The following is a 25,753-nucleotide window of genomic DNA, read 5'->3' as shown; positions in this document are numbered from 1 at the left end:
TCAGGCCCTGCGTCCAGCTCCCTAATGAACTGGAGGAGTCTGATTCTCCCTCTCCTTCTGCCCCTACCCCTGCTTGTGTACTCTCTTGCTCTCTCTCACACTCACTCTCTCTCAAATAAATAAATAAAATATTAAAAAAAAAAAGTTTCCAAGGACTAGTAAATGAGATTGGTTTATGGGATATAAGATCATTATTTAAAAACCCAATTGTATTTTTATATGCTAACAATGAACTAGCATGAATAGAAATTTTAAAAATACATTTTATAGTAACATCAAAAAATATAAAATGTGGATAAATCTGACAAAATATGTGCAAGACCTATACACTGAAAACTGGAAGACATTGCTGATAGAAATCAAAACCTAAATAGAGAGATTCTGTTGGTGGATCTGAAGACTCAATATTGTTAAATTTCCCCCCTCAAACTATAGATTCAACACAGTTCCAAATTACATTTCTAGTAGGTGTCTAAAAAATTGACATAGGTAGGTAAATTCAATCTCAATTTTTTTCTATCATAAAATTTATCCTTTTAAATTGTACAATTCAGTGGTTTTTAGTATATTCACAAGTTGTACAGCCATCACCACAGTATTTTCATCACACCACAAAGAAACTTTGTACCATTAAGCAGTCACTCCTTATCCCCTCTTAAAACCCCCAACCCTCAGCAACCACTAATCTACCTTCTGTCTCTGGATTTACCTATTTTGGACATTTCATCTAAATGGAATCATATAGTATGTAGCCTTTAATGTTTACATTCTTTCACCTAACACAAAGTTTTTCAAGTGTCATCCATGTAGCATGAATCAGTACTTCATTCCTTTTTACGGATGAATAATTTTCCGTTGTATGGATATACTACATTTAATTTATCCATTCATCAACTGATGGACATTTGAGTTGTCTTCACTTTCTGGCTAATGATGCTGTGAACATTTTCACATACAAATTTTTGTGTAGTTATATATTTTCATTTCTCATGAGTGCACACTTAGATGTGCAATTACTAGGTTAGATAGTAACTTTATATTTAACTATTTAAGGAATTGTCAGAATGTTTTCTGAAATAGTTGTACTATTTTAAATTTTCACCAATATATGAAGGTTCCAGTTTCTCCATATTCTTGCCAACACGTTGTCTGTCCTTTTATTATAGCCATCCTACTGCATATGAAATGGTACCTCATTGTTACTTTGATTTGTATCTCCCTAGTGATTAATGATGTTAAGTATCTTATCTGTGCTGCTTATATATCTTTTTTTTTTTGAGAAATGTGTATTCTGATCCTGTTCTTTTTATTTTTATTTATTTATTTTTTAAAGATTTTATTCATTTGATAGATAGCAAGAGCAGGAACACAAGCAGGGGGAGTGGAAGAGGGAGAAGCAGGCTTCCCGCTGAGCAGGGAGCCCGATGTGGGGCTCGATCCCAGGACCCTGGGTTCATGACCTGAGCCGAAGGCAGACGCCTAACCACTGAGCAACCCAGGCACCCTGATCCTGTTCTTTTTAATTGGACTACTTGTCTTTGTATTCTTATGTTTCAAGTGTTATTTATATATTCTGGATACTAACCCCTTATCTGACATATAAGATTTCCAAAAATTATCTCCCATTCTGTAGATTGTCTTTTACTTTCTCGATGGTATCTTTGAAGCACAGAAGTTTTTAGTTCTAAGTCCACTTTATATTTTTTCTTTGGTTACTTGTGATTGTGGTGTCAGAATGTATCACCTAATCCAGGGTCATACAAGATTTATACCTATGCTTTCTTCTAAGATTTATACTTTTAGCTGTTATATTTATGACTTTGGTCAATTTTAATTTAATATTTGGATGTAGTGTGAGGTAAGGATCAATTGAACAGATTAGAGAATCCAAAAGTCGATCCACATATATGTGGTCAATTGATTTTAGACAAAGATGTAAGAGGATTTCAGTAGAGAGAGGATAGTCTTTTAAACAAATGCTCATTTGTTTAATCACAGTACAGGCCTGTGATTCATCAGTATTACATCATATGCCCTCCTTAATGTCCATCACCCACTTACCCGATCCCTCCACCCACCTCCCCTCTAGCAACCCTCAGTTTGTTTCCTGAGATTAAGAGTCTCTTATGGTTTGTCTCCCTCTCTGGTTTCATCTTGTTTCCTTTTTTTCTCTCTTCCCCTATGATCCTCTGTTTCTTAAGTTCCACATGTCAGTGAGATCATATGATGATTGTCTTTCTCTGATTGACTTATTTCACCTAGCATAATACCCTCTAGTTCCATCCACATCATTGGAAATGGCAAGATTTCATTTTTTGATGGCTGCGTAATATTTCAGTGTGTGTGTGTCCCATCTTCTTTATCCATTCATCCAGACATAATTTTCATATATAATTCTATAAAATTCACATTAGTCTATAGTTGCAAAATACAGATAAGTGATTTTCTGGGGATAGGACAGTAGACCTGAATGGACAGGAAGGAGAGATTACAAAGAACTGCTAGGAAACCTTTGAGGAATGGATATGTTCATCATTTTGGCTGTGGTGATGGTTTCACACTTGTATTGCTCTGTCAGAACTTAACAAATAGTTCACTTTAAATATGTGCAGTTTATTGTGTATCATTTATGTGTCAATAAATGCAGAAGTAACAAATAATCAGCTCTTCTGTGTTTAGCTTAGGGGTATTCTCTCAAAAATAAATTGATTGTTTTATTTTGTTCATTAGATATAAAATTACTATTGGATTCTGATACATAATAAAATCATTTACCCATACTCTTAAATTATTGTGGAAAACAGCATAAAAGTTTTAATTTTTAAACTCTTCTTTCTTTTCCTAAGTTTTCTTCAAGGCAGTCTGTTAATAGTAGGAAGAAAATGGATGTTAGAGTAAACCAATTTGTATTTGAATCCAGTTTCTACAGTCTTCTGTATGCGTAACCTTAGGCAAGTTAATCAATACCTGAATCTGTTTACTAATTAACTTGGAGATATCTACCTCATAATATTGTTTTAAAAAGTCACCTGAGATAACAGTGTTTTCTAGTAACACTTTGCACAGTACCTGCAATTTTCTGTATGTATGATCTTGGGCAAGTTACTTTCTCTAAAAATATTTTCCAATCTAAAATGGAGATACCTATCTTAATAGGATTGTTTTGAGAACTGACTGAGATAACATGGTTGTTTACTGTAATATATCTCATAGAATATGCATATAGGGGTTTAGAATATGTAAGTTTCTTTCACCTTCAGCAGACTCTAAAAATATGTTCCAAATTATCAGTTTCCCCATCAAGAATTTAAAATTACAACCAAGGTTTAAAAAACTGAGCTTAAAAATTAATGCTTGGTTTGTATCTGCTATTGAAGTTTGTACTATACAATTCAGAGTTTATCATTTCTGCTCTCTATGAAAGTTTTCTCAAAGTTTAGTGTAATTTGGGGCGCCTGGGTGGCTCAGATAGTTAAGCATCTGCCTTCGGCTCAGGTCATGATCTCCAGGTCCTGGGATTGAGCCCCACATTGGGCTCCCAGCTCTGTGGGGAGTCTGCTTCTCTCTCTCCCTCTACCTCTCCCCCTGCTTGTGCTTATGCTTGTGCTCTCTCTTTCTCTCTCTCTCAAATGAATAAATAAAATCTTTAAAAAAAAATTCTGTGACCATTGCTTGATGGTCCTCAATCTCAATCCTTTCAGAATTTTTCCTGCTTCTTGATTTATATTGTTAAGTCTAATTAAGAATAGTGTGTTCTCATTATTGAGATGCTACTGAGAACAATTTCGCTTCCCGTGTTTGTTAATTTAAGACTGGCTCAAATTGAGAAAAATCTTCTTTATGTTGTATATAACTCGATGAACTGTATCTGTTTCTGTACTTTGGAAATTCAGGTAAAAGGACCAGATAATAACAAATGATTCTCAGATTAGGACTCTCATGTAGGTATAACTCATGGTATTGCTTCTAGATGTCTGGCCTGCCCTGCACTAAATTTTTAGTTTAACTAGAATTTTGAAAATGATCATAGAATTAGAACCACATCTGAACAACTACCTCCACTTTAGATTTTGTGAGGACCCTAGATTGTGGGCCTTCTGGAATAAGACGCTCTTTTGTGATGTCCATCATGGTTCCCAGCCCCTGTGCTTTGGAGTCATTATAGAAGGTTATCGATTTGCGTCTGAATTTCCTTCATCAGCTAATACTAGAATGACCACTGTTACCTTGTGAGGGATGTCCTACTTTAAATATTTGGCAAACACACTTCTTTCAGATCCCTTGGTATTTTAAGAGCTTATAAAAATTATATCTTTAAATACTGTTCTTTGACTACTGGTATACATTGAATCTTTTTAAAGCAACAGTTTATTTTGGAATATGTAGATTTATATGTGAACTTCAGAGCTTTTTTCAGAACTCATTTAAATTCTTAAATTAGTCTCTATGAGTTTAACTTACGATATTTACACTAAAGTATTTAGATATATGTACTATGGTTTCTTTTTATTTATTGAGTTTACTTTTTTCTTTTGCAGATGGTGATGCCCAGTCACTTAAGGAACATCTTATTGATGAATTGGATTACATACTATTGCCAACTGAGGGCTGGAATAAACTTGTCAGCTGGTACACATTGATGGAAGGTCAGGAACCAATAGCGCGAAAGGTACATATTTAGAATAAGTGAATAAAAATACTTTGCTTGAACAGTTCACATTTTATTGTTAATTTAATGACTTATGAAGCCTCATCAGTTATCTAGGAGAAAAAGACCATCAAAATGTACTTTTACACTGTATAACAACAACAGTTAATACCTATAGAGGATTTACTATTTGCTAGTCACTGTTATAAGCAAATTATACATTATTAATAATTTAATCCTCACAGGAAACTCTATAGGGTAGGTATTATTATCTTCATTGTAGATAAGGAAATAAAGACAGAGGTAGAGAAAGTTTCAATTTAGAAACTTAGGCAACCTGTTTTCTTAATCACTGTGCTGCAAGTTTTACAATTAAAGTCTAGAAACGTTAAAAATGAGCCATTATCTTCACTTTTTGGAACTAAAAAGTTACTAAAAAAGTGAGGATCTTGTCATCATAGCAGAATACCAAATGTTTAAAGTAGATCTGTCAATCTTACATAAGTATTTGTTAGTGTATGGGCCGGTGAAGGGGAAAGAAGGAAGTGTTTGGGGACTGGAATCTCTGAGCATATAATTATTTAACTGTGTTGTTTTTTTCCACACAGAAACAATTAAAAAGCCAAATTCTGTAACACAAGGGTACAAACCTAGTAGACCAAACCATACATGGATTTATTTGGAACTGATGCTACAGAGTAGCTGTATTAACAATTTGTATGTATATATTGGTGGTTTAGGTATAGAATTAAATTCTGTTTTCTAAATAGAATGTGAATGTACCTTTGATTTAGTTCAGTTTAGTTTTTTTTTTAAGATTTATTTTTTTGAGAGAGAGTAAGAAAGAGAACATGAGCAGGGGGGAAGGGCAGAGGGAGAAGGAGAAGCAGACTCCCCGCTGAGTAGGGAGCCTAATGCTGGACTCGATCCCAGGACCCTGGGATTATGGCCTGAGCCGAAGGCAGATGCTTACCCAACTGAGCCACACAGGCACCCGGGTTCATTTTAGTTTTGACCCTTAACTTCACTCAGCCTTCTCTTACAGCTATTTCAAAATTAGGATTTCTGTCTTTTAGGAATTCTAGCCTTATACACATAAAATGACCTATTGTTTTATCTATATTTGCTAGAGAATTGAGTGTTTTGATCAATTGAAGGGTAGATTGTTTAGCTCTAAAACTGTTTAGAAGAAGAAGTTATTCCTGGGTTAAAGGAAAATCTGTGCCTGGAATATCTTCAAATATGCTAACCTGTATTACTTTAACTTTAATGATAAACTTTTCTTTTTCTTAATAAAGGTAGCATATTATAGAATACAAGTATTTGGTATGGTAAGCAGACCAACCAATAACTTCATTGGCATTACTTTTTGAAAGAGGCCGTTTTGGAATTTCTTAAAATCTGTGCCTGATAGCAAATTAAAATAAGTAAATAAATAAGTAAATAAATAAAAATCATGAAAATTTCATACAGGTAGAGAGAAAAAAGTTTCTCTGTTAGGAGGCCATCCATTTATTTTTAACAAGATAGTTTGAATTTATTCAACCTGTAAGATAATATTTAAGCTTTAGTGTGCATAAGATTAACCAGGGTTTTTATTAAAATGTGTCTTCCTCCAAAATTAAATTAGTAAGTCTGGGAATTTCCACCTTTACTTTGCCCCCATGTGACTCTTATGACAATGAAATTTACTTAAAGAATGACATTTTTTTAAGGGTCTGAAGCCCAACTTTGAACTTTACTAATCTCTGATTGAATTGAGGAACCTAGGATTGGTAGATGTCATGCAGAAACAAAGTAGTTAAGCATCTCTCTGGGCCTCAAATCATCTCTAAAATATTTTGCTTATAGTATGAGGCACTCAGTTAAAACAACAATAAAACAGGCAAAAGTAAACATAAATGAACAAGAAATACAGTGGAACCAAAATCCAAGAGAAACAATAGACAATAGAAACAGACCCATAAGGAATCCAGATAGTGGAGTTACCAGACAGAAACTTTAAAATACTGTGCTTATTATCTTTAAAAAAATAAGACAGTCGAAGGACAAAACTGTTAAGAACCAAATATAATTCCAGAACTATTAAGATCCAAATATAATTATATAATTCTAAAATAATATGAAAAAATTAAGAAGTAAATACTCAGTGTTTGAGTTGTAGGACGCTAAATAGAACCAAAGAGAAAATTTGTAAACTAACATTAGTAGAAAATATACAGACTAAAACTTAGAGAGACTGAAGGATGGAATGCATAGAAATAAGCAAAGACACTTGGAGCACAGTGCATAATTTTAATATACATATAAGTGGGCTCTTAGAAGGAGAGGAAAGTCAGAATAGGGTAGAAATAACACTGGAGTTAATAGCTGAGAATTTTCTAAAACTGATGAGAGGTGACATGCTATATAGAATCAAGAAATGCTGTGAAGGGGGGCCTGGGTGGCTCAGTCATTAAGTGTCCGCCTTCGGCTCAGGTCATGATCCCAGGGTCCTGGGATCGAGCCCCACATTGGGCTCTCTGCTCAGCGGGAAGCCTGCTTCTCCCTCTCCCCCTGCTTGTGTTCCCTCTCTCACTGTGTCTCTCTCTGTCAAATAAATAAATAAAATCTTAAAAAAAGAGAAATGCTGTGAAACCCATGCTAAAAAAAAAAAAAAATACAAACAAAACTATACCCAATAAAATTATTCAAAGGCAAAAAGATATTCCAAATAGTAGCCCAAAAAAAGTCTATTACCTTCAAAGTAAGAATAAACAAAGAAATGATTTCTCAAGAGAAATGAAAGCTGAAAAATAACCAACCATCTTCAACATGATGAAAGAAAAATAACTGCCAACTTAGAATGCTATAAGCAAGGAAAGGATTCTTCAGAAAAGGATCCTTCAGGTGGTGAAAAAAGCTATTTTTCAGATAAACAAATTGATAGAATTTGTTACTAGCAGACCTGCTCTAAAGGAAATACAAAACAGTATTTAGAATGGAAGGAAATTATTACATATAGAAGCTTGGAGACATAGAAAATGTAGTTTGACAGCAGTAAATATTGTGAATAAATGTGTTAAGGCAGACTATTTAAAATGGTAGTAATTTCTTATTGAGATGAATATATGCATAAATTTAAAATATGTAATATTTGCATATAAGTTAAGATAGTAGCCTCCTTGGTAACCTCCAGTGAACTAATCCTTGGGTAGTCTCCTGTGGCCAGCAATATATAGCAGAAGTTATAGTAGGTATATCACTTTCAAGATTAGATTTTAGGGTCAAGGGAGTCAAAAGGTACAAACTTCCAGTTATAAAATAGGTAAGTCATGGGGGTGTAAATATATAGCATGGTGACTATAGTTAATAATACTGTATTGTATTTTTGAAAGTTGCTAAGGCAGTAAGAGTAGATCTTAAATGTTCTCATCATTCTCATCCCACAAGAAAAAAATTTTGTAATAGGATGATGGACGTTAACTAAACCTATTGTGATCATTTCACAACATAGACAAATATTGAATCATTATTTTACACCTGAAACTAATATGTTATATGTCAGTTGTACATCATTAAAATAGAAGAGATCAGATTATAAAAGACACCTTGGTTCACACTTGGGTGCACATGCCCTCTTGCTCTCTCTCATTTCTCTGTCTGGGGACTTCAACTGCATACTCAGGCAGCCTGTCGCGGGGCTCACATGGTAAGGAACTGATATCTCTGACCAGTAGAGAGAAATGGAGGCCTGCTAACAACCATGTGAGTGAGCTTGGAAATGAATCCTCCAGTCTCATTCAGCTTTCAGATAATTGAAGCCCCAACCCACAGCTTGACAGTTCAGGAGACCCCAAGCCAGAACAACCCAGCTAAGCTGCTCCAGATTCTTGACCCTCAGGAACTATGTAAAATAATGTTTACTCTGTAAAGTCACTCTGAGTTTGGGGGTGATTTAGTATGCAGCAACAGAAAACTGATAACTAATTTGGTACCTGAAGTAGTGTGCTGCCTTTACAAAATTTGAACTGTGGTGGTGGCTTTGGAACCAGGCAGGGAGTAAAAGCTGTAAGAACCTGCGAGAGTATTAATGAAAGCCTAAGGTGCCTTGAATAAATTGTTAGTAGAATTTTAGACTTTAAGGAGGCTGCCAGTGAGGACTTACAGGAAAGTGAAGAAAATCTTATAGGAACCCAGAAGAAAGTGATCTTTGTTATAAGGTAGCAGAAAGTTTAGCAACATGTCAACTGCAGTAAATTGAAAGGTAGAAAATATATCTCATAAGCTGAATGATCTGCCAGAACTGCCTGGTTTTTCTTGTGCCTGCATATAATCAGATGTAAGAAGGGAGAGAGAAACTAAAGAAAGGGCTGTTAAAAAGGAGCCAAGACTTACTAGTTTTGAGGATTTCTGGCCTCTCCAGATGACGTACAATGCTGAAACTATGATATGTTCCCAAGCAAAGATGAAACTCAAGGCTCTGAGGAAAGCATGACCAAAAAGAGCCACAGGTATGACGGTAAAATTCTTTAAGACCTCAGAAAAATCAAAGGTGGTGCCTCACAATACTGTTCAGACAAAAGACCCTTTAAAGAATTTCAGGGTATACTTTACACTTCCTTTCAGTTTGTTGCTTCTAAGAACTCTAGGGCTTCTAAGAAGCTTAAGAGCATTGCCCTTCAATCTTCTCAGCATAAACCCAAGATAGGACATATCTAGAGGACATTTGTGGATGTGACTTTTTGTCTAATGGAATGAGACTCCAGTGAGATCCACTGGAGACCTATGATGTTTTCAAGAAGCACTACCATCTTGGACTACAGAGACAGTGTAAAATCAAAGAAGTCTCCTAGACTCCTACAGGCATTAGTCAGACTAAGTATTTACTCAACTGCAAACATGTGCTAACTTTTATGAAAATTGTATGACCCAGGACGCAGAATCAAGTGTTGTGAAGACTCATTTTCAGGTAAGGTCAGAAAAAGTCCTTATCAAGGAACTTTTAAGTATTTGCCCAGGTGGATTTCAGAATTTCTGTGGACCATTGACTCCTTTGTTCCTCTTTCCCCTGTGCTCCTTTTAACAGGAATATCTAAAAAAATTATCTTCTGCATGCCCCACCATTTTATTTTGGGTGTATGTGGGGCAGAAAACTTACCTTGAAGTTCACAGAATTATAAAGAAAAACTATACTCAAGATGATTAAGAAACTATACCTAAGGATTCTTATCTGCACCTGGATCAGATATAAATAACAAGTTTCTGACTTGGAGTTGATGTTATAATGGGATGATACTAAGGGGGCTTTGCAGGGAGTGAATGTATTTTACATGTTGTGGGGAGGGACTGTGACTTATTGGGAGCCAGAGAGTAGACTGTGGTAGCCATCCTCAAAACGTTCCCCAGTGATCACCACCTCCTGGTATTCATACTCTTGTGTAATCTCCCACATTGTACCAGAGTTAGTCTGTGTGACCAGTAAAATATGGCAGAAGTGATGTGTTACTTCGGGGATTAGTTTGTAAAAGATGTTGGTGAGGAGTGCTCTTTTGCGCACTCTCTCTCTCTGGTCAGTCGCTCTGAGTGAAGCCATATTGCCATATAGCCTATAGAGGCACTGACATAATGAGGAGCTAAATTATCTGTCAACAGCTGGAGAGGATCTGAGGACTGCCAACAACCACATGATTGAGCTTGGAAGCAGATTTGAACAACATGATTAAGCAGCATGACCTAATTGGCATACATTGCACTTAGTAAATGCAGAATAGAAATTCTTCTTAAGTGGAGTTTTTACCAAAATTGACCATTTGCTGGGCCATCAAGCAAATTCCACTATATTTCTAATGATAGAAATTATTCAGTATATTTTCTGTCCCCAGTGGAATTTAGAAGTCAGTAACAAAAAGGTAACAAGATTGTCTCCTAGCTACCTAGAAATGGAATAATATACTTCTAAAGTAATCCTTAGGTCAAAGAAGAAATACAAAGTAAAATCAAACATTTTAAACAATGATAACAATACAATATAAAAGTGACTAAAGCCATTCTTACAAGGAATGTGATAGCTTAAATGTATATATTACAAAAGAAGAAAGTCAAAATGTATTGTCTCAACAAGTTAAGAGAAGAAAAGGAAATTAAGCCTAATCAAGAAATAATAATAAAAAAAGACATTAATAGAAAAAAACCTACATTAAATGAACAAAGTTGACCCAAAAAACAGTGAAGTTAGACCAGTAAAATAAAACATAGGTCCTGGCAAGACTGATCAAAATAAAATAATGCCCAGGGAGTTTGGGGGGGGGGTCTCCAAACTTTTTCTGTAAAGGGCCAGATAGTAAATATTTATGAGCCAGGGTAGTCTCTGTGGAAAGTATTCATCTCTGCTGTTTTGGGTGCGGCCATAAATGATATATAAATGAATGGACATGACTATGTTCTAGTAAAATGTTATTTACAAAAATAGATGGCGAGTCAAATGTAGCCTGTGGGTCATAATTGGCCCATCCCTGATCTTGGCCCTGGTTAATTAATGCCTACCAGCATCACAAAAAGAGGGGCAACTAGATATTATTTGCGTCTTATTTAGAATATCTCACTACGTATGAAGTAGTCTTACTAAAAATTGCGAGAATAAAAGGACAGATGGTGAACTTTTCAGTTAAATGACATTTTAGAGCTTTATCAGTCAGTTACGGTGCATGGGCTTTATTTGGATCCTGATTCAATACAAATGAGATGGGGACAATTTGAACATTGGCTGGGTATTTGCTATTAAGGGATTAGTTTTAATTTTGTTAGGTGTGGTGTGGTATTACGGTTCTTGAGTCCTTGTTTTTGAAGAAATATATCCTGAAATATTTGTGGATAGAATATTATAAGTAGAATGTTATGTATTAACACCTATAATCTCATAGTTGAGTTATACTTCTCTACTTGTCTATTTTTTACCACTAGTAAGCATAGTACTCAGTAAGTGCTACAAAAACAAATTTAGCTACCTCCTCAAAAATAGTAAATGTGTCCGATTAGGCCATGTCATCAAATTGTTTTAGAGTACCAGATTTCTTTAGAAGTAACTTTGTTTCCAAAGGGGAAGAAGTAAGCGCTTGGAATTAAGTAAAGTTTCTATGAAACTTTCATATGGCAATTTAAAGAGTACATTAGGTTTATCAATATATTTCATGACTTTCTACAAAATGCTGTCTAATATTCACAGCAAAATGAACAAATTATATTTATTTTAATTCAATATAAATTTGTATTTCCCGCACTAATTTAGTAAAGAGATTTTACCTTCATTGTGGCCATCAATTAATGGAACTATTTTTATTTAGCCATAAGTTTTAAATTTTGGACAGGAAGCCAGATTTCATCTTATGCTTGCTCTTTATTATAGTTCACTTAGAAAAAATATTTTGGCGGTCACCTGTACTTCTGAAACATAACTATTATTTCTGAATATTCATGTTCCATTCTTCTTTCATTTTTTTTATGTTAGGTTAATCACCATACATTACATCATTAGTTCTTGATGTAGTGTTACATGATTCATTGTTTGCGTATAACACCCAGTGCTCCATGCAGTACATGCCCTCTTTAATACCCATCACCAGGCTAACCCATCCCCCCACCCCCCTCCCCTCTGTCCAGTCTTATTTCAAATGTGTATTTTAGTGGTCATAATAATTAGGTAAGTATAACTTTGTACCTTGTTTTTTATAAGCCTGTTTCTTCCTATTACACAGTCTTCATTATTTTAAACGGTTATTTTTAGTGCATTTTTAATAAGGTAGTAGACAATATAAACAAATATAGAAAAGATGTTATATAAATAATCTACATACAACCGTAATAACACTGATACATAAAAATGCTAATTACTTTTCTCTGCTATGGAGTTACTCTGTTCAAGCTTTAATTATTCATATAGTATGGTTCTTTAAAATAAAAATAGTTGGGAGGACAAACTCATATTTTCTTTAAAAAAACAGCTTTTTAATACACTGCTTTTGGAAGTAGTAAAATGTCTTATGAACATAGTAGTATTTAGAGTACTGATGATGAGGGTTTCAACAATATAAGATATTGTTGGAGAGAAGAAAAAAAATGGTGAGAAAAGTCCTGAAACCCACTAAGTGGATTTTGAAATTATCTTGGTGTTTTGTTTTCATTGTTTATAATGACTTTCTAACAGTTAAATCACTAGATTTTTTTTTCCAGGAAATATCTATTAGTGTTATGAAAATTAATCCTCATTTTTTAAAACTATGCTTATTTAGAAAAATATATCTCAATATAAATAATAATGAGGGATTTTCTTTTTTGTTATTTTATCCTGTTTTGTTATGCCATTACTTGCTTTATTGTTGATCATTCCATTTTTTCCCCTAAAAATGAGGCCTGTAGGCACCTCAGTTTTAGCAACCTACCAATGGTTAGTATTAATATTATTTTAGGATTCTTACCAAGATATTAAGTCCCAGAGCAAAAATTTCGATTGATAGGAATATTTGATTTCTGGTTTTTCTACTTAAATATAGCTACACGTAATCTTGTAAAATTAAATGATATGATATCTTTTGCTACATTCTTAACCTCAAAATAAATAAGCATAAGAAATTTAAAACAAGTTTCATTAGTTAAGAGACAATTTATATATTAGTTTGTAAAATTAATTAAGAGAGAGGTGCAGGCTGTTGCCTGTTTTAGAAATGTGAATATAACAAGTATAAATAAGAGAATATAAATGACAAAGTATTATAAAAATTAGTGTTGGATTGGACATTAAATATTAGCTAAACTACATTTGAATTTTTTGAGCTAACACAATTTCCCTGCAAGTGAAAGACAAATTTTAAGGCCTTTACTGAACTGATGCTAAGCTTGTGAGTTACAGCAGTTATTTGGAGCCTCCCTGTAGCCATATTTGTCTAATGTATCACATATCAGGCTGATTACTATTTTCAGAAGCAGTATTCATGACTGAAATCCTACAGTTAACCTTTAGAAGATCAAAAGGAAATATACTTATTTAAAAGGTGACCCTAATATATACATATTTTCTCTTTTCCTGCTTTGTTGCTTGCATGTTTAGCAGCTTTTTTTTCTTTTTTCCATTCGTTGCATAGAATTACTAAGAGTGTATTTAAAGGTCAAACAAAGTCATCTTAGGATGGAAAACTAACATATCAATTACAGGCCATAGCTGAGTATTTTGGCAGCAGTAATTTGGAGTTATTGTAAAAGATTTATTTTAACATATAGAGTGATTTAACATACAGAGTTAGCTGTTGCTAACTGAAGTTTTATAAAATTTATCATTTTTAAAGGTTTTCTGCTTGGGATCAAGTACTAAAAGCTAGCAGTAGGTCTAGATCATTAATCAGAGCTGTATTTACATTGGGGGTAAACTTTCTCATAATAAATACTGAATGGATTAATTATTTATAGTATACCAGAGTATCTTCATAGATGAGTAGAATGCCTTTCCAAACTATCTGTTAATGTTTAATATGATTATTCATAGTCTGTTAAATATTCCAAATATGTTTCTGGCTTTCTCAACTATTTAGTATCTCTTATTTCATATTAACAGTTTTTAATATTTTTTTTTTTTTTTGGAGAGCTGCAGTTTTTTCCTAAAGCCTTTTTAGAGAAATATATTGCTTTTAGAGACAGTGAAATATATTGAGCTATAGCTAACACTGATTTGTTCTGGTTTTTAGGTGGTTGAACAGGGTATGTTTGTAAAGCACTGCAAAGTAGAAGTATATCTCACAGAATTGAAGCTCTGTGAAAATGGAAACATGAACAATGTTGTAACTCGAAGATTTAGCAAAGCTGACACAATAGGTAATGCAAGATCCTGTCTCTTTGTTGAACCATTGCTATTAGAAATTTAGTTGTAATTCTGTTTCTTATATGCCACTGGGATGATAGCCTTTTTAAGGGTTTATACTTAAACATTACAGATTTCCAACACTGATGCAATCAATATATCTTAGCCTAGAGTTGAATTATTTATCATGTCTAGATCTACTTTACATTGTTAGATGAGTTTATTATTTGTGCCATTTTACTTTTTTAAAAAAATCAAATAATTACTGTTTTAATTGAGCATTTGAAAAAATACATATGTTTGTAACCTGAGTATAAAGTAGAACTGTAAGTAAAAATAAAAACTTGATTAAATAAAAACTTTTCAGGTAATGTAACATAGATATCCTCCATCATCATCATCATGATAATGTTTCCCCTTCTTAGCATGGAAAATGACAAACTTTTTATTTCCCTTTTTCCTGTTTATTCTCTGGGCTTTAAATGCAAATTACGTAGCTACTTAGATAAGACAGTAGGCTTAGCATTTTTATGACAAATTGATTTTTTTCTTCTCTAACAATGAGTAGGTTAGGAAATTATAGTCTCAAATACAAATGTACCTAACTCCCACTGTATATTTATAGATCTACATATACTTATATATTTATGTATCTACACATCTAAGTGCATATTAAAATGTGGGGTTTTTTTGTATTTAAAAGCCACATTTTAATTTAAGATCAAGAACATGTTGAATGAGGATGCCTGGGTGGCTCAGTTGGTTAAGCAGCTGCCTTAGGCTCAGGTCATGATCCCAGGGTCCTGGGATTGAGTCCCGCATCGGGCTCCCTGCTTGGTGGGGAGCCTGCTTCTCCCTCTTCCTCTCCCCTTGCCTGTACTCGCTCGCTCTCTCTCTGACAAATAAACAAATAAAATCTTTAAAAAAAAAAAATGTTGAATGAGATGTTTTTAAAATAAATGATTATGGATTTAATAACAGAATTACAGTATTTTTTGATAAATCACAGCTCAAAATAAAAATTATAAAAATTATATATTTTCAAGTAAAGTTATTGGAAAACAAGATTAGTGGTAATAACATTGATCTTGTTGGAAAATGTAAACAGTGGAGACATAGCGGTTAATGCAGAACTTCTCAGCAAGAAAAAGATTAGCAAATTTATGTATAGCTTTCTTTGTTGAAACCAATCATTAAGTATACTTTGGTTAAAAGTAAATAAAAATATTTACTTTTGACTTTCGCAGATATATTTGACATTTACCACTTACCCATTTCACAGCAGAAGATACTAACAAACATATTTTTCATGAAATAACATCATCATTCTTCAGTACCCAGTGCTTGGTTAATCCTCATGTTTTTACCAAATAGAATATTATGTATGAATTTCTGTTTTCCCCCTCTTTATTTACCTAGAACATTTATAAGTTTGCAGTGCTGTTTAGTAAACTCATTTTTCTAAAATGAATGCTTAAAATATTAAGAATTCCATGTATAAATGTCATTTTATTATATTAATAGAATTTCTAGGTTTGTGGAACATATTCAGGAAAATAAAACGTTTCTACATTCTAAAAACTGAAAGTTTTCAATATGTATAAAACTTCACTAATCATGATATTAAAGTATGCACAATAAGAATAATCTGTCCAATAAGGGTAGTCTGTTAAATTAAATCAAAAACTAATGTCTGAAATGTTCAGCTAATTGGAATATAAATGAGAAGGTACTTCTTAAAATACTTCATAACAGATAATGTTTTCTAATTATTTTAAAAGTTAGGTATTTCCTTTTCTCCTTACCTAATTTCTGTGGGAAAACTATGTATAAATATGAGACAATCAGAAAGCTTGTTTTAGAACATTAGTCCACTGAATAATATTTTTAACTCATTATGTGAAGATCAGCTGGTTTAATTTCTGAATTCAGTACAAGCATTATGGAGTTCTATTAAGTACTATGTAAGAATCTGTCAAGGAGATAGGTAATTTATAAAGAATCTCTGTTTCCCAAAAAGTTTATAATTCGCAAAGATTTTAATCAGCATAGTTTAAATTTACTAATACTTTAAAAAGCTACATACATTGGATATATGCCTTAAAATTGTAAATGAACTGAATTTTTATATGGGCTAAAGTTTCTTACTGAATTATGTTTGTCAAGACTATGGGTGGTTATTACATATTTTGGGAGTAAAATAATGGAATGAAAAATAGGATAGAAAATGGCAACACATATGTGTATATTGGGTCACAATTTCTTACTGTAGGTCTTAGTTTTTATTTTTATTTATTTTTTATTTATTTATCAGAGAGAGAGAGGGAGAGAACACAAGCAGGGAGAGTGGCAGGCAGAGAAAGGGAGAAGCAGGCTCCCCGCTGAGGAGGGAGCCCGATGTGGGACTCCATCCCAGGACCCTGGGATAATGACCTAAGCCGAAGGCAGACACTTAACCAACTGAGCCACCCAGGCGTCCCTGTAGGTCCTAGTTTTTAAAAGTCTGACTATATTAGTGCAAGTTTGCTTTCTAAACAAAAGTTTTTGCTAAAATTAAACTGGGAATTTTAGAGACTTCATGATTATAGTTATCATAGTAGTTAGCCATTGTGGAATACTTACTATGTTTTTGGCACTTCTTAGAAAGTTTCTTATTTAAACCTCAACAATACCGTATCCTCTTTGGTTAGAGGATGAAGTCGAGGCTTAGGAAGGTTAACTACTTAGGTTCACCCTTGTTCCAAGTGAGAGTCCTTATTTGAACACACCGTCTCATCTCTTAGTTGCCGCCTTATACAATCTGTGCAAAAGTTAATTGGGCTGATTTTGTTTTTCTAAAGGAAGGGACTGTTGAAATAATAAAATATTGGGATAATAAGAAAGGAGATATGGGATGTATATTTTTCCCTTGTGGTCTCATCTTAATTAAAAATGATCCAAATACTTACATACATAAAACATAGCTATATGTTGTATAAATAGAATTAAGAAATAGAAGGACCCGTTTTCTGTTTTTGCCAAGTTAATAAAATGTGTCATTTTCAGCTAATACTACCTACACTGACTTTATAGTTGCCATAGGCAGGATCTAAATAATTAACCTCATTCAGAGCCAAAATATCTTGCCTTTGAGTATTTCTCTCCTTAAATTGACATATTTGGGTATAGAACATCTTCCAATAAGAAATATAAAATTGGGTTTTTTATTTTTTCTTTAAGGATACACTGAAAAAATAATTTTTGTTGTAAAACTTACTGAAAAATACTTTGTTTATATAAAATTTATTAATAGAATTGCTTAACTTTATTAAATATTCCTACTAGAAATTTTGTCACAACAATTTTATTTTTATTATATGAATAATATTTTTCTAACTGTAAGCTTTCATTAACTGCCTAATGGAGTCAGATTCATACATGGAAAAATCTACACACACTCTCAATACTTTGAGATTCTCAACTCAAGTGATCTTAATCTGTATCCAACTTCAGGCATCAATTCCCTAGCTATACCCTAGCCTGTCATTATCTATAACTGCACGTGGCAGATCTCAATTTAAACATCCTGCTTTCTGGCTACCATTTACTCTGCTCCCATTCTCGCTTGACCCTGCTACATCAGACATCCAAACCTACCACTTCCTTGGCACTGCTTCTATGATGGTTTCTAATTACTTTCACAATGATAAATCTAATGGTAATTTCAGTCTTCCATTTTCTTAACCTGCCAGCAAAAATTAACATATTCACTTTTCCATCTAGAAATAACTTCTATTTACGTGGCTTCCATGGCACAAATTTTCACTGCCAGCATCTTCTCGGAAAATCTGAAAACATCCTCTTCATATTCCTGATCTCAGAACATCAGGGTGTTGCCATGCGTAGTCCTTTAATTTCCTCTTTGGTGATTTCCTTCGGTGCCCTAGCTTTTTGCTTTCTGCATATTGGTATCTTTTGAATTTATATCTCCTGCCCAGAATTCTCCCTTATTTCCAGTTTCAGTCATTTCATAGCTTTACTTCTGTCTGATAGGAATCTCAAGATATAACATATATGAAACTAAAGTCTGTCCTTCCCCCTCCAGAAACCTGCTGCCTGTCATTCTTCCCCATCTGAGTGATCACCACTTGTATTCTTTCAGTTGCTCAGGCTAAAAACCTTGGTATCATTCAGATTCTCTTTTGTTTCTCACCCTGCGTGTAATCTAGCAGCATATCTTCTAAGCAGTTCTTCAAAATCTCTTCTCAGTCTGACAACTTAACATTGCTTCTCCCTTAGTTTTGATCACTGCAGAAGCCTAGTCTCCTACCCTTAACATCCTGCAGTTTTCCACTAGCAGCAAAAATGTGAGTTAGATCATTCCACTTCTCTGTTCAAAACTCAATTGCTTCTCTTATTACTCAGATAAAACAGAATACTTTCATAGCTCACAAGAGTCTATATAAAGGTCTCATTTCTACCTTGTTCATTTCACTTCCTCCACATTGCTGCACCATGCTGTTCTAAAACAGGCCAGATACATTCCCACCTCAGGGCCTTTTGCACTCCTTTCTTCTGCCTCTAATATTCTTCCCCAACATGTGAGTAGTTTGCAAAACTCCATGAAGAGGAAATTCCCATATGTGTCTGTGTATATTGTATTATGTATGTAAATATCTGTGTATATTAATAGATAAGTGTCTGAAAGAAGAAATAAATGTTAACAATGGCTCTCTCTATAGACATTTTATTTATATTTTCTAAAGTTTTGCAATGAGCAAGAATTATTTATACAATCAGGAAAAAAGTACTCATTTTTATTAGAAAGACTAAAATGACCTCCCTTCCTCAGCTTCTTCCTCTAGCCTCCTTCCTACATAATGTTCTGTTTCTTGATCTGTGTGCTAGTTATATGGGTGTGTCCGCTTTGGAAATTTATCATTATATACTAATGACCTGTGCATTTACACTTCAATAAAAACAACAAAAAAATCCACCAAAATAGAAAGCAGTACTTTTAGTGTATTTTATGTAATTATTTAAATATTCTGGCTAATTTGCTCTTAAGATTTCAGATCCACCTTAAGATTTCCTATTTATTTAATACCTTAATCAAAATCTCATTGACTATGACTATTAAAGAACTTCAGCTGCTAAATAGGGCATAAACAGTATTATTAGACTGAATTTAATGATGTAGGATTTAATGATGTAGGATTTCTTTAGACAACATGTATTATTAGGTTTAGTATTTTAATGTTTCTTTCCAAAACTAACCAAATATTCTAAAATGTAGAAGTATTTTATAATTCTTCGTATGTCATTAGGTGTTTTACTGTTTTCTTGAGTCTAAGATAGGCAGGCAAGTTATTAACCAGAATTCAGTAGATTTAACAATATTTTCTAATGTCTCTTTCTCATGTTTAAAAATTTTAAAGATTCATTTAACTTTGTGGCACTGAAGCTTAATTACATCTCTACTCTCCAGTATGTGGGTACTCCTGTGTCTTACTTTATAGCAAGTTAAGCTGCTCCAGTTTAAAAAAGGCTTTTTCCACTCACATAAATGATTTAGAAATAAGGAAGATATATAGTTTTACTGTGAAAACAAATTTTTACCAATACAGACATCCCTTCAAAGAAGGCACTTTCCTTTGTGTCCATATATTCTATTTAATTTTAGTAAACTATTCAAACTGTAAATAATACTCAGTTTAATATAAATTATCCTGAGATTGGTTATGTTATGTTACAGTTAAAAATATTTTCTATCTACAGCATCTCTGACTCATACTATTTCTAAATCCAACATATCATCAGAAGATACATTGAATTTATAGTTTGTAAAAAGTTAAAGGTCATCCTGTATAATATAAATTATACTGTGGTGTTACGTGATTGAACTCTTCTCCCTTGCGAGATCTTAGTTTCCCCAAATAATTGTCTGTCAGAGTTATAATTACCATTTTGTTCCTAAAAAGCACACCAGGTTGTCTTTATTGTTCTTTATATATGTCCTACATATTTGTTCATCTATTCTTGCTATTATATCAGTATTTTAAATTTAGGATTTTTATGCTGGTGAGCACTTAGCTATGTGTGGTATATTTTTAAATATTTATTATATTTATATCTTTCCTCCTTAAATCTAGATACAATTGAAAAGGAAATAAGAAAAATCTTCAATATTCCAGATGAAAAGGAGACCAGATTGTGGAACAAATACATGAGTAATACATTTGAACCACTGAATAAACCAGACAGCACCATTCAGGATGCTGGTTTATACCAAGGACAGGTATTGTTTAGCAATACTGTTTATTTTAAGTATACTATACATGAAGCTTTTTGGAGTCACGAACTTTATGAATATCTTGACAATCTATAATGGGTTCTACTGTCTCTGGCTTCGTCTTTCTAACTCATCTCTTCCCTATTCCTGCTGATCACTAGCAGTAAATTTTGCTTCCCTCCTTGAGCTTAGAATAACCTACTTTTTAAAAAAACTATTTTCCATCGATAAAACAGCTAATACAATAATATGGGTCAGCAAACTTTCTATAAGGAATCAAATAGTAAATATTTTTGGCTCTGTAGCCCGCATGGTCTCTGTTACAAGTACAACTCTTCCATTGTAATAACACAAAAGTCATGGACGATATGTAAACAACAGGCTTCATTTACAAAAGCAGTCAGTGAGCTAAGTGAACAGTAGTTTGCCAGGCCCTGGTAAGGTATCAACTTCCAATTTGGTCTTTCTTTATAATCCAAAGAAATGAATGTGTTAAGAAATGAAAACATTTAGACATAATCAGCAAGTCTTACTGATTCTACCCTCTAAATATTTCTTGAATTAATCTCTCTATTCCATTCTTAGCCCTGTCTTTCAGTAGTGTCTTAACAGGTCCCTCTGCGTCTAGTCTTTTGTATGTCCATTCTCAGTCTTCCATATTTCTGTTAGAACACTCTTTCTAAAATGTAAACCTCAATGTTTCTTTATTGTAAACCTTTCCTGATTCCCTAACAATTGTAGAATAAAGTCCAGGCACCTTAACACAACATGCAAGTCAAGGTTTGACCTTGTGGCTAGTCTTCCAGCATCTTTAGATTATTCTTGCCTCATGATTTATACAATGATTCATACAATACCAAACTGGACTGCTTAAGGTTCCCTAAGCACACTATGCTATTCCCAACTCCTGTCCTTTCATCTGTGTTATTCCATCTGCCTGTTGTACCCTTCTTCCCAATACCTGCATCCATCCAGCAAAAAAAGTCCTTTTAAAACATCAAAATATTCAAATTAACCATTCCATTCTATCATGTAGTCTAATCAGATCAGATTGTTCATTCTTCATTCTTCAGATTCCAGCTCAAATGTCACATCATCTCTTCAGCCTTTCCTGATCTGTTTTTCTCAATATGTATTTAAGGCATAATGAGTTTTCTACTTTGGAGAAAAAATTACTCCCTTAACTTCATAATGATTTATGTATATGTCTTTTGTGTCATTCATTATGTACTTTATTTATATGTTGAGCTTCTCCACTAGACTTTGAGTTCCTTGTTTTAGTTGGACTTTGTATCTATTTTTGTTTTTATTTTTAGTATCTAACACAGAGCCTGGTCCTCTGATATATGGAGATTTTTATTTTGTTCTGTTTTATTAAAAATAATTATTGACAGCAGCACCTGGGTGGCCCAGTTAGTTAAGCGTCTGACTTCAGCCCAGGTCATGATCTCAGGATCCGGTATCGAGCCCCGCATTTGGCCACCTGCTCAGTGGGGAGTCTGCTTGTCCTTCTTCCTCTGCCCCTTCTCCTGTCTCTTTCTCTCTCAGATAAATAAAATCTTTTAAAAAATTATTATTGACATCAGTATTATGATACAAGTTGTGAAAAAAATCCAGAACAACTGAGGAAATTAATTTTTAGTAAATGTCTACTATATGTCATGTATCATATTAGGCTATAAAAACAGTGATTTTCATGGGACACCTGGGTGGCTCAGTTGGTTAAGCGGCTGCCTTCAGCTCAGGTCATGATCCCAGGCTCCTGGGATCAAGTCCCGCATGGCTCCTTGCTCAGCGGGGAGCCTGCTTCTCTCTCTGCTGCTGCTCCGCCTGCTGTGCTCTCTCTCTCTCTCTCTGACAAATAAATAAAATCTTTTAAAAAAAAATATAAGAACAGTTATTTTCAGACTTATTTTAGCTATTATAGTCTTAAATGAAATCTTGCAAAAAGTACTATGTATTATAATCAAAATTTGAGCTAACCTGATTAAACTGGAGTAAGGAACTCGGAACTCTCACAGTTAGTTAACACCCTGCTCCTTAGCCAGCTAGTTCCCTCTTTCACTCCTTAGTTACCATCTGTAGGTCTTGAGATAGTTCCAGGAGTACAGCTTAGAATACATAGAATCATTTCTTTAAAAGTTTTCAGTGATTGAACCTATGTAATGGTTTTTATTCTATCCATCACATGCATTAGAAAACTGTGGCTTAGAGAATTTAAGTAATTTGATGTTTTTAATAGGAATGCATTTATCAGATTGCAGGTGACAGTAAATTATTTTAATAAGAAGAAGGTTAAATATCCTTACTAACATTTGATCTTTCAAAATAAGAATGTTTCAAAGAACATGCTTTAAATCTTCCGGATTTTGCAAGTTATTTTCTGACATGATAAATGAACTAAACATTATCCTGAACTTTTTTTTTTTAAGATCTATTTATTTTAGAGAGAGAGCAAGAGCGAGCAGGGGGAGGGGCAGAGGGAGAGAAAGAGAATCTCCAGCAGACTCCACACTGAGTGCAAAGCCCATCTCAGGGCTCAGTCTCACAACCCTGAGATCATGACCTGAGCCTCAGTCAAGAGTCAGACTCTTAACCAACTGAGCCACCCAGGTGCCCCTGTCCTAGACTTTTTAAATTTTTTACTGAAATTAAAATGAAACATCAGAAAATAAAACAGATACATTATTGAAGAGTTTCCCTCCCAAAATGGTGGTCTTTATCTCTTTCTCTTTCCTTAAGTGTGTGTGTGCCCGTGCACACACACACACACACACACACACACATTTAATTTAATTTTGAAAACTTTCTAAGAAAAATTCTCATCTTGGAAGTTTTTTTTTCATCTTTAAAGTTTTAACTATGAGCAAAACTTCATTCAGAAAATAAAATATTTGAATAAAGGAGTGAATACTAACATTTCTGATGGCCTTCAACATTAATATCTGTGATTGTAAAAACATGAAATTTTAACACACATACTATTAGTAATTAAATTGTTATGGTTCAACTTTATATATTTATTTGATTCTTCAGTTTTAGGACCTTCTATTAAAAAGCAAACTACAAGTAATGATACTAAATGCATAACTTTGAAATTCTTTGTAACTAAAGTCTTTCATTTTGTAACTGATTTGTCTTCCAAATGACAAGTTTATATATATGCACATACATGTGCATAGTATGAAGTGTGTGTATATGTATATATATATATATACATATACACACACACAAATTTGTAATGCTTTAAATGTACTTCAAGGCATGTTTTCTCTCTGTATATATGTAGTTCATATCTAGATATCTTAATAAGTTGGGGTAATGGAAAACTCTTCAGTTAAAAATCACTAAATTCAATTTTATAAATCTATAAAAATACATAAATATATGATTATATCAGAACGCTATCAGAAAATTGAGAATGATTAATTGTATGTGATAGGTAGGGAGAGGAATATGATTAGGGAGGGATTAGAATAGTAAGTACATAGTGTTCTTTATATGCTATGTATACTTCATACATATTCTTTGAATGTAGGAAATAGTAATTTGTTTTTCCTTTTTTATTTAAATTCAATTAATTAACAAAAAATGTATTATTTGTTTCAGGGGTACAGGTCTGTGATTCATCAGTCCTGTATAATACCCAGTGCTCATTACAACACATACCCTCCCCAATGTCCATCACCCACTTGCCCCATCCCTCCACCCACCTCCCCTCCAGCAACCCTCAGTTTGTTTCCTATGATTGAGAGTCTCTTATGGTTTGTCTCCCTCTCTGATAACTTTAATATTTTAATTAGCATACTCTTTGAACAAGCTGGTTCCATGAATTTTTCTGTTGATCACTTTTATCATTCGTTGTGTGTATTCTGAAACAGGCTTATATTTTACATGGTTAGGATCCAAATGCCAACTTATAAATGGCCTGAAACATTCAGTCCACAAAAGTATTTTACAAGAGTATGTCGAATAGGTTACAAAATTGAAACTTTAAGAAAAAGAGTTGAAAGTGAATATCTAGAATATATTCAAATTTGTAATGCCTTGAATTTATTTCAAGGCATGTTTTTATGTTATAGTTCTCCCATGGAAATTTGGTTATTAACTTCTTATTGACATCACATATTTCTTTTGCTTATTCAGTTATTTTTGCTTAGTTTTTTTTCTTTGCACAGACTCACCCGTAGCAAAAACTGGAAAAAAGGCTTTTTTAAACAAGAAGATAAGAGGAAGGATTCTGTGATATTTTAGAATAAAGCATAGCTCTGCCTTGCCCTGTACTTTACATTTTTTAGAGTTGCTTTCTGCCTTAACCGTGCTGTAGTAAGGAACTTGAATCTGATTCTCACAAATGTGGCTCTATCATTTGTATATTAAAAGATTTTGTAATTTACATAGTAATAATGTAAATAAAGGCAAATTTTAAAGCCCCAAATAAATTATATATAATCTGTAATTTGGAATTATCTGTGTCACTGTTTTTCAGGATTTGCGTAATAATAGTTAGCCAAGATTATACATCAGTATTTTTAACAACTGTGACCATTTATTGAGCATCTGGGTTTTTTTGCATAGTACTATGTTACAGCCTGCAAATAGAAAAGAAGTAGAAAACATATTCCCTAAACTCAAGGAATGTATATTCTATTTATATTGCCCAGCTTTGGCATCAAAATGCAAATACCTCTTCACCTAGTCTACTCTGTCCTTTAAATAATTCCAGATTTACTTTAGTTTCATAGTGTATCCAGCTAATCTTCTAAAGCTATTTTAACTTTAACTTTTTAAGGAAAAACACTCTTCTATTGTGTCATATTTACAGGTGTTAGTGATAGAACAGAAAAATGAAGATGGAACATGGCCAAGGGGTCCTTCTGCTCCTAAGTAAGTGCTCCCACTTTTTATGGCTGATTGCATGTTTTAAAGGCTTTGATTTCAGATAACAAAATCCAGAATGATAGAAGATAGCTAATTGTATGTTGCAAGTATATATACCTACTTAATA

The 25,753-nt window shown here is 33.4% G+C and overlaps 1 protein-coding gene across 6 annotated transcripts in view; it reads left to right on the top strand.

Moving 5' to 3' along the window:
• Window positions 1-25,753, top strand: part of USP15 (ubiquitin specific peptidase 15) — a 114,940-nt gene that overhangs the window by 24,161 nt on the left and 65,026 nt on the right. For all 6 annotated transcript variants that reach the window (XR_003519754.1, XR_003519755.2, XR_003519756.2 and 3 more), the window contains exons 3-6: window positions 4,539-4,669; window positions 14,362-14,488; window positions 20,606-20,751; window positions 25,571-25,632. Coding sequence is in view for 3 of the 6 variants with exons in the window: in XM_027592573.2 (XP_027448374.1) it covers window positions 4,539-4,669; window positions 14,362-14,488; window positions 20,606-20,751; window positions 25,571-25,632 (466 nt within the window). In the remaining 3 variants the exon portion in view is untranslated. The remainder of the gene's footprint in view (window positions 1-4,538; window positions 4,670-14,361; window positions 14,489-20,605; window positions 20,752-25,570; window positions 25,633-25,753) is intronic.

The sequence above is a fragment of the Zalophus californianus genome, chromosome 9 (assembly GCF_009762305.2).
Source record: "Zalophus californianus isolate mZalCal1 chromosome 9, mZalCal1.pri.v2, whole genome shotgun sequence".
Classification (NCBI taxonomy): domain Eukaryota; kingdom Metazoa; phylum Chordata; class Mammalia; order Carnivora; family Otariidae; genus Zalophus; species Zalophus californianus.
This window is presented reverse-complemented; position numbering and strand designations above follow the sequence as displayed.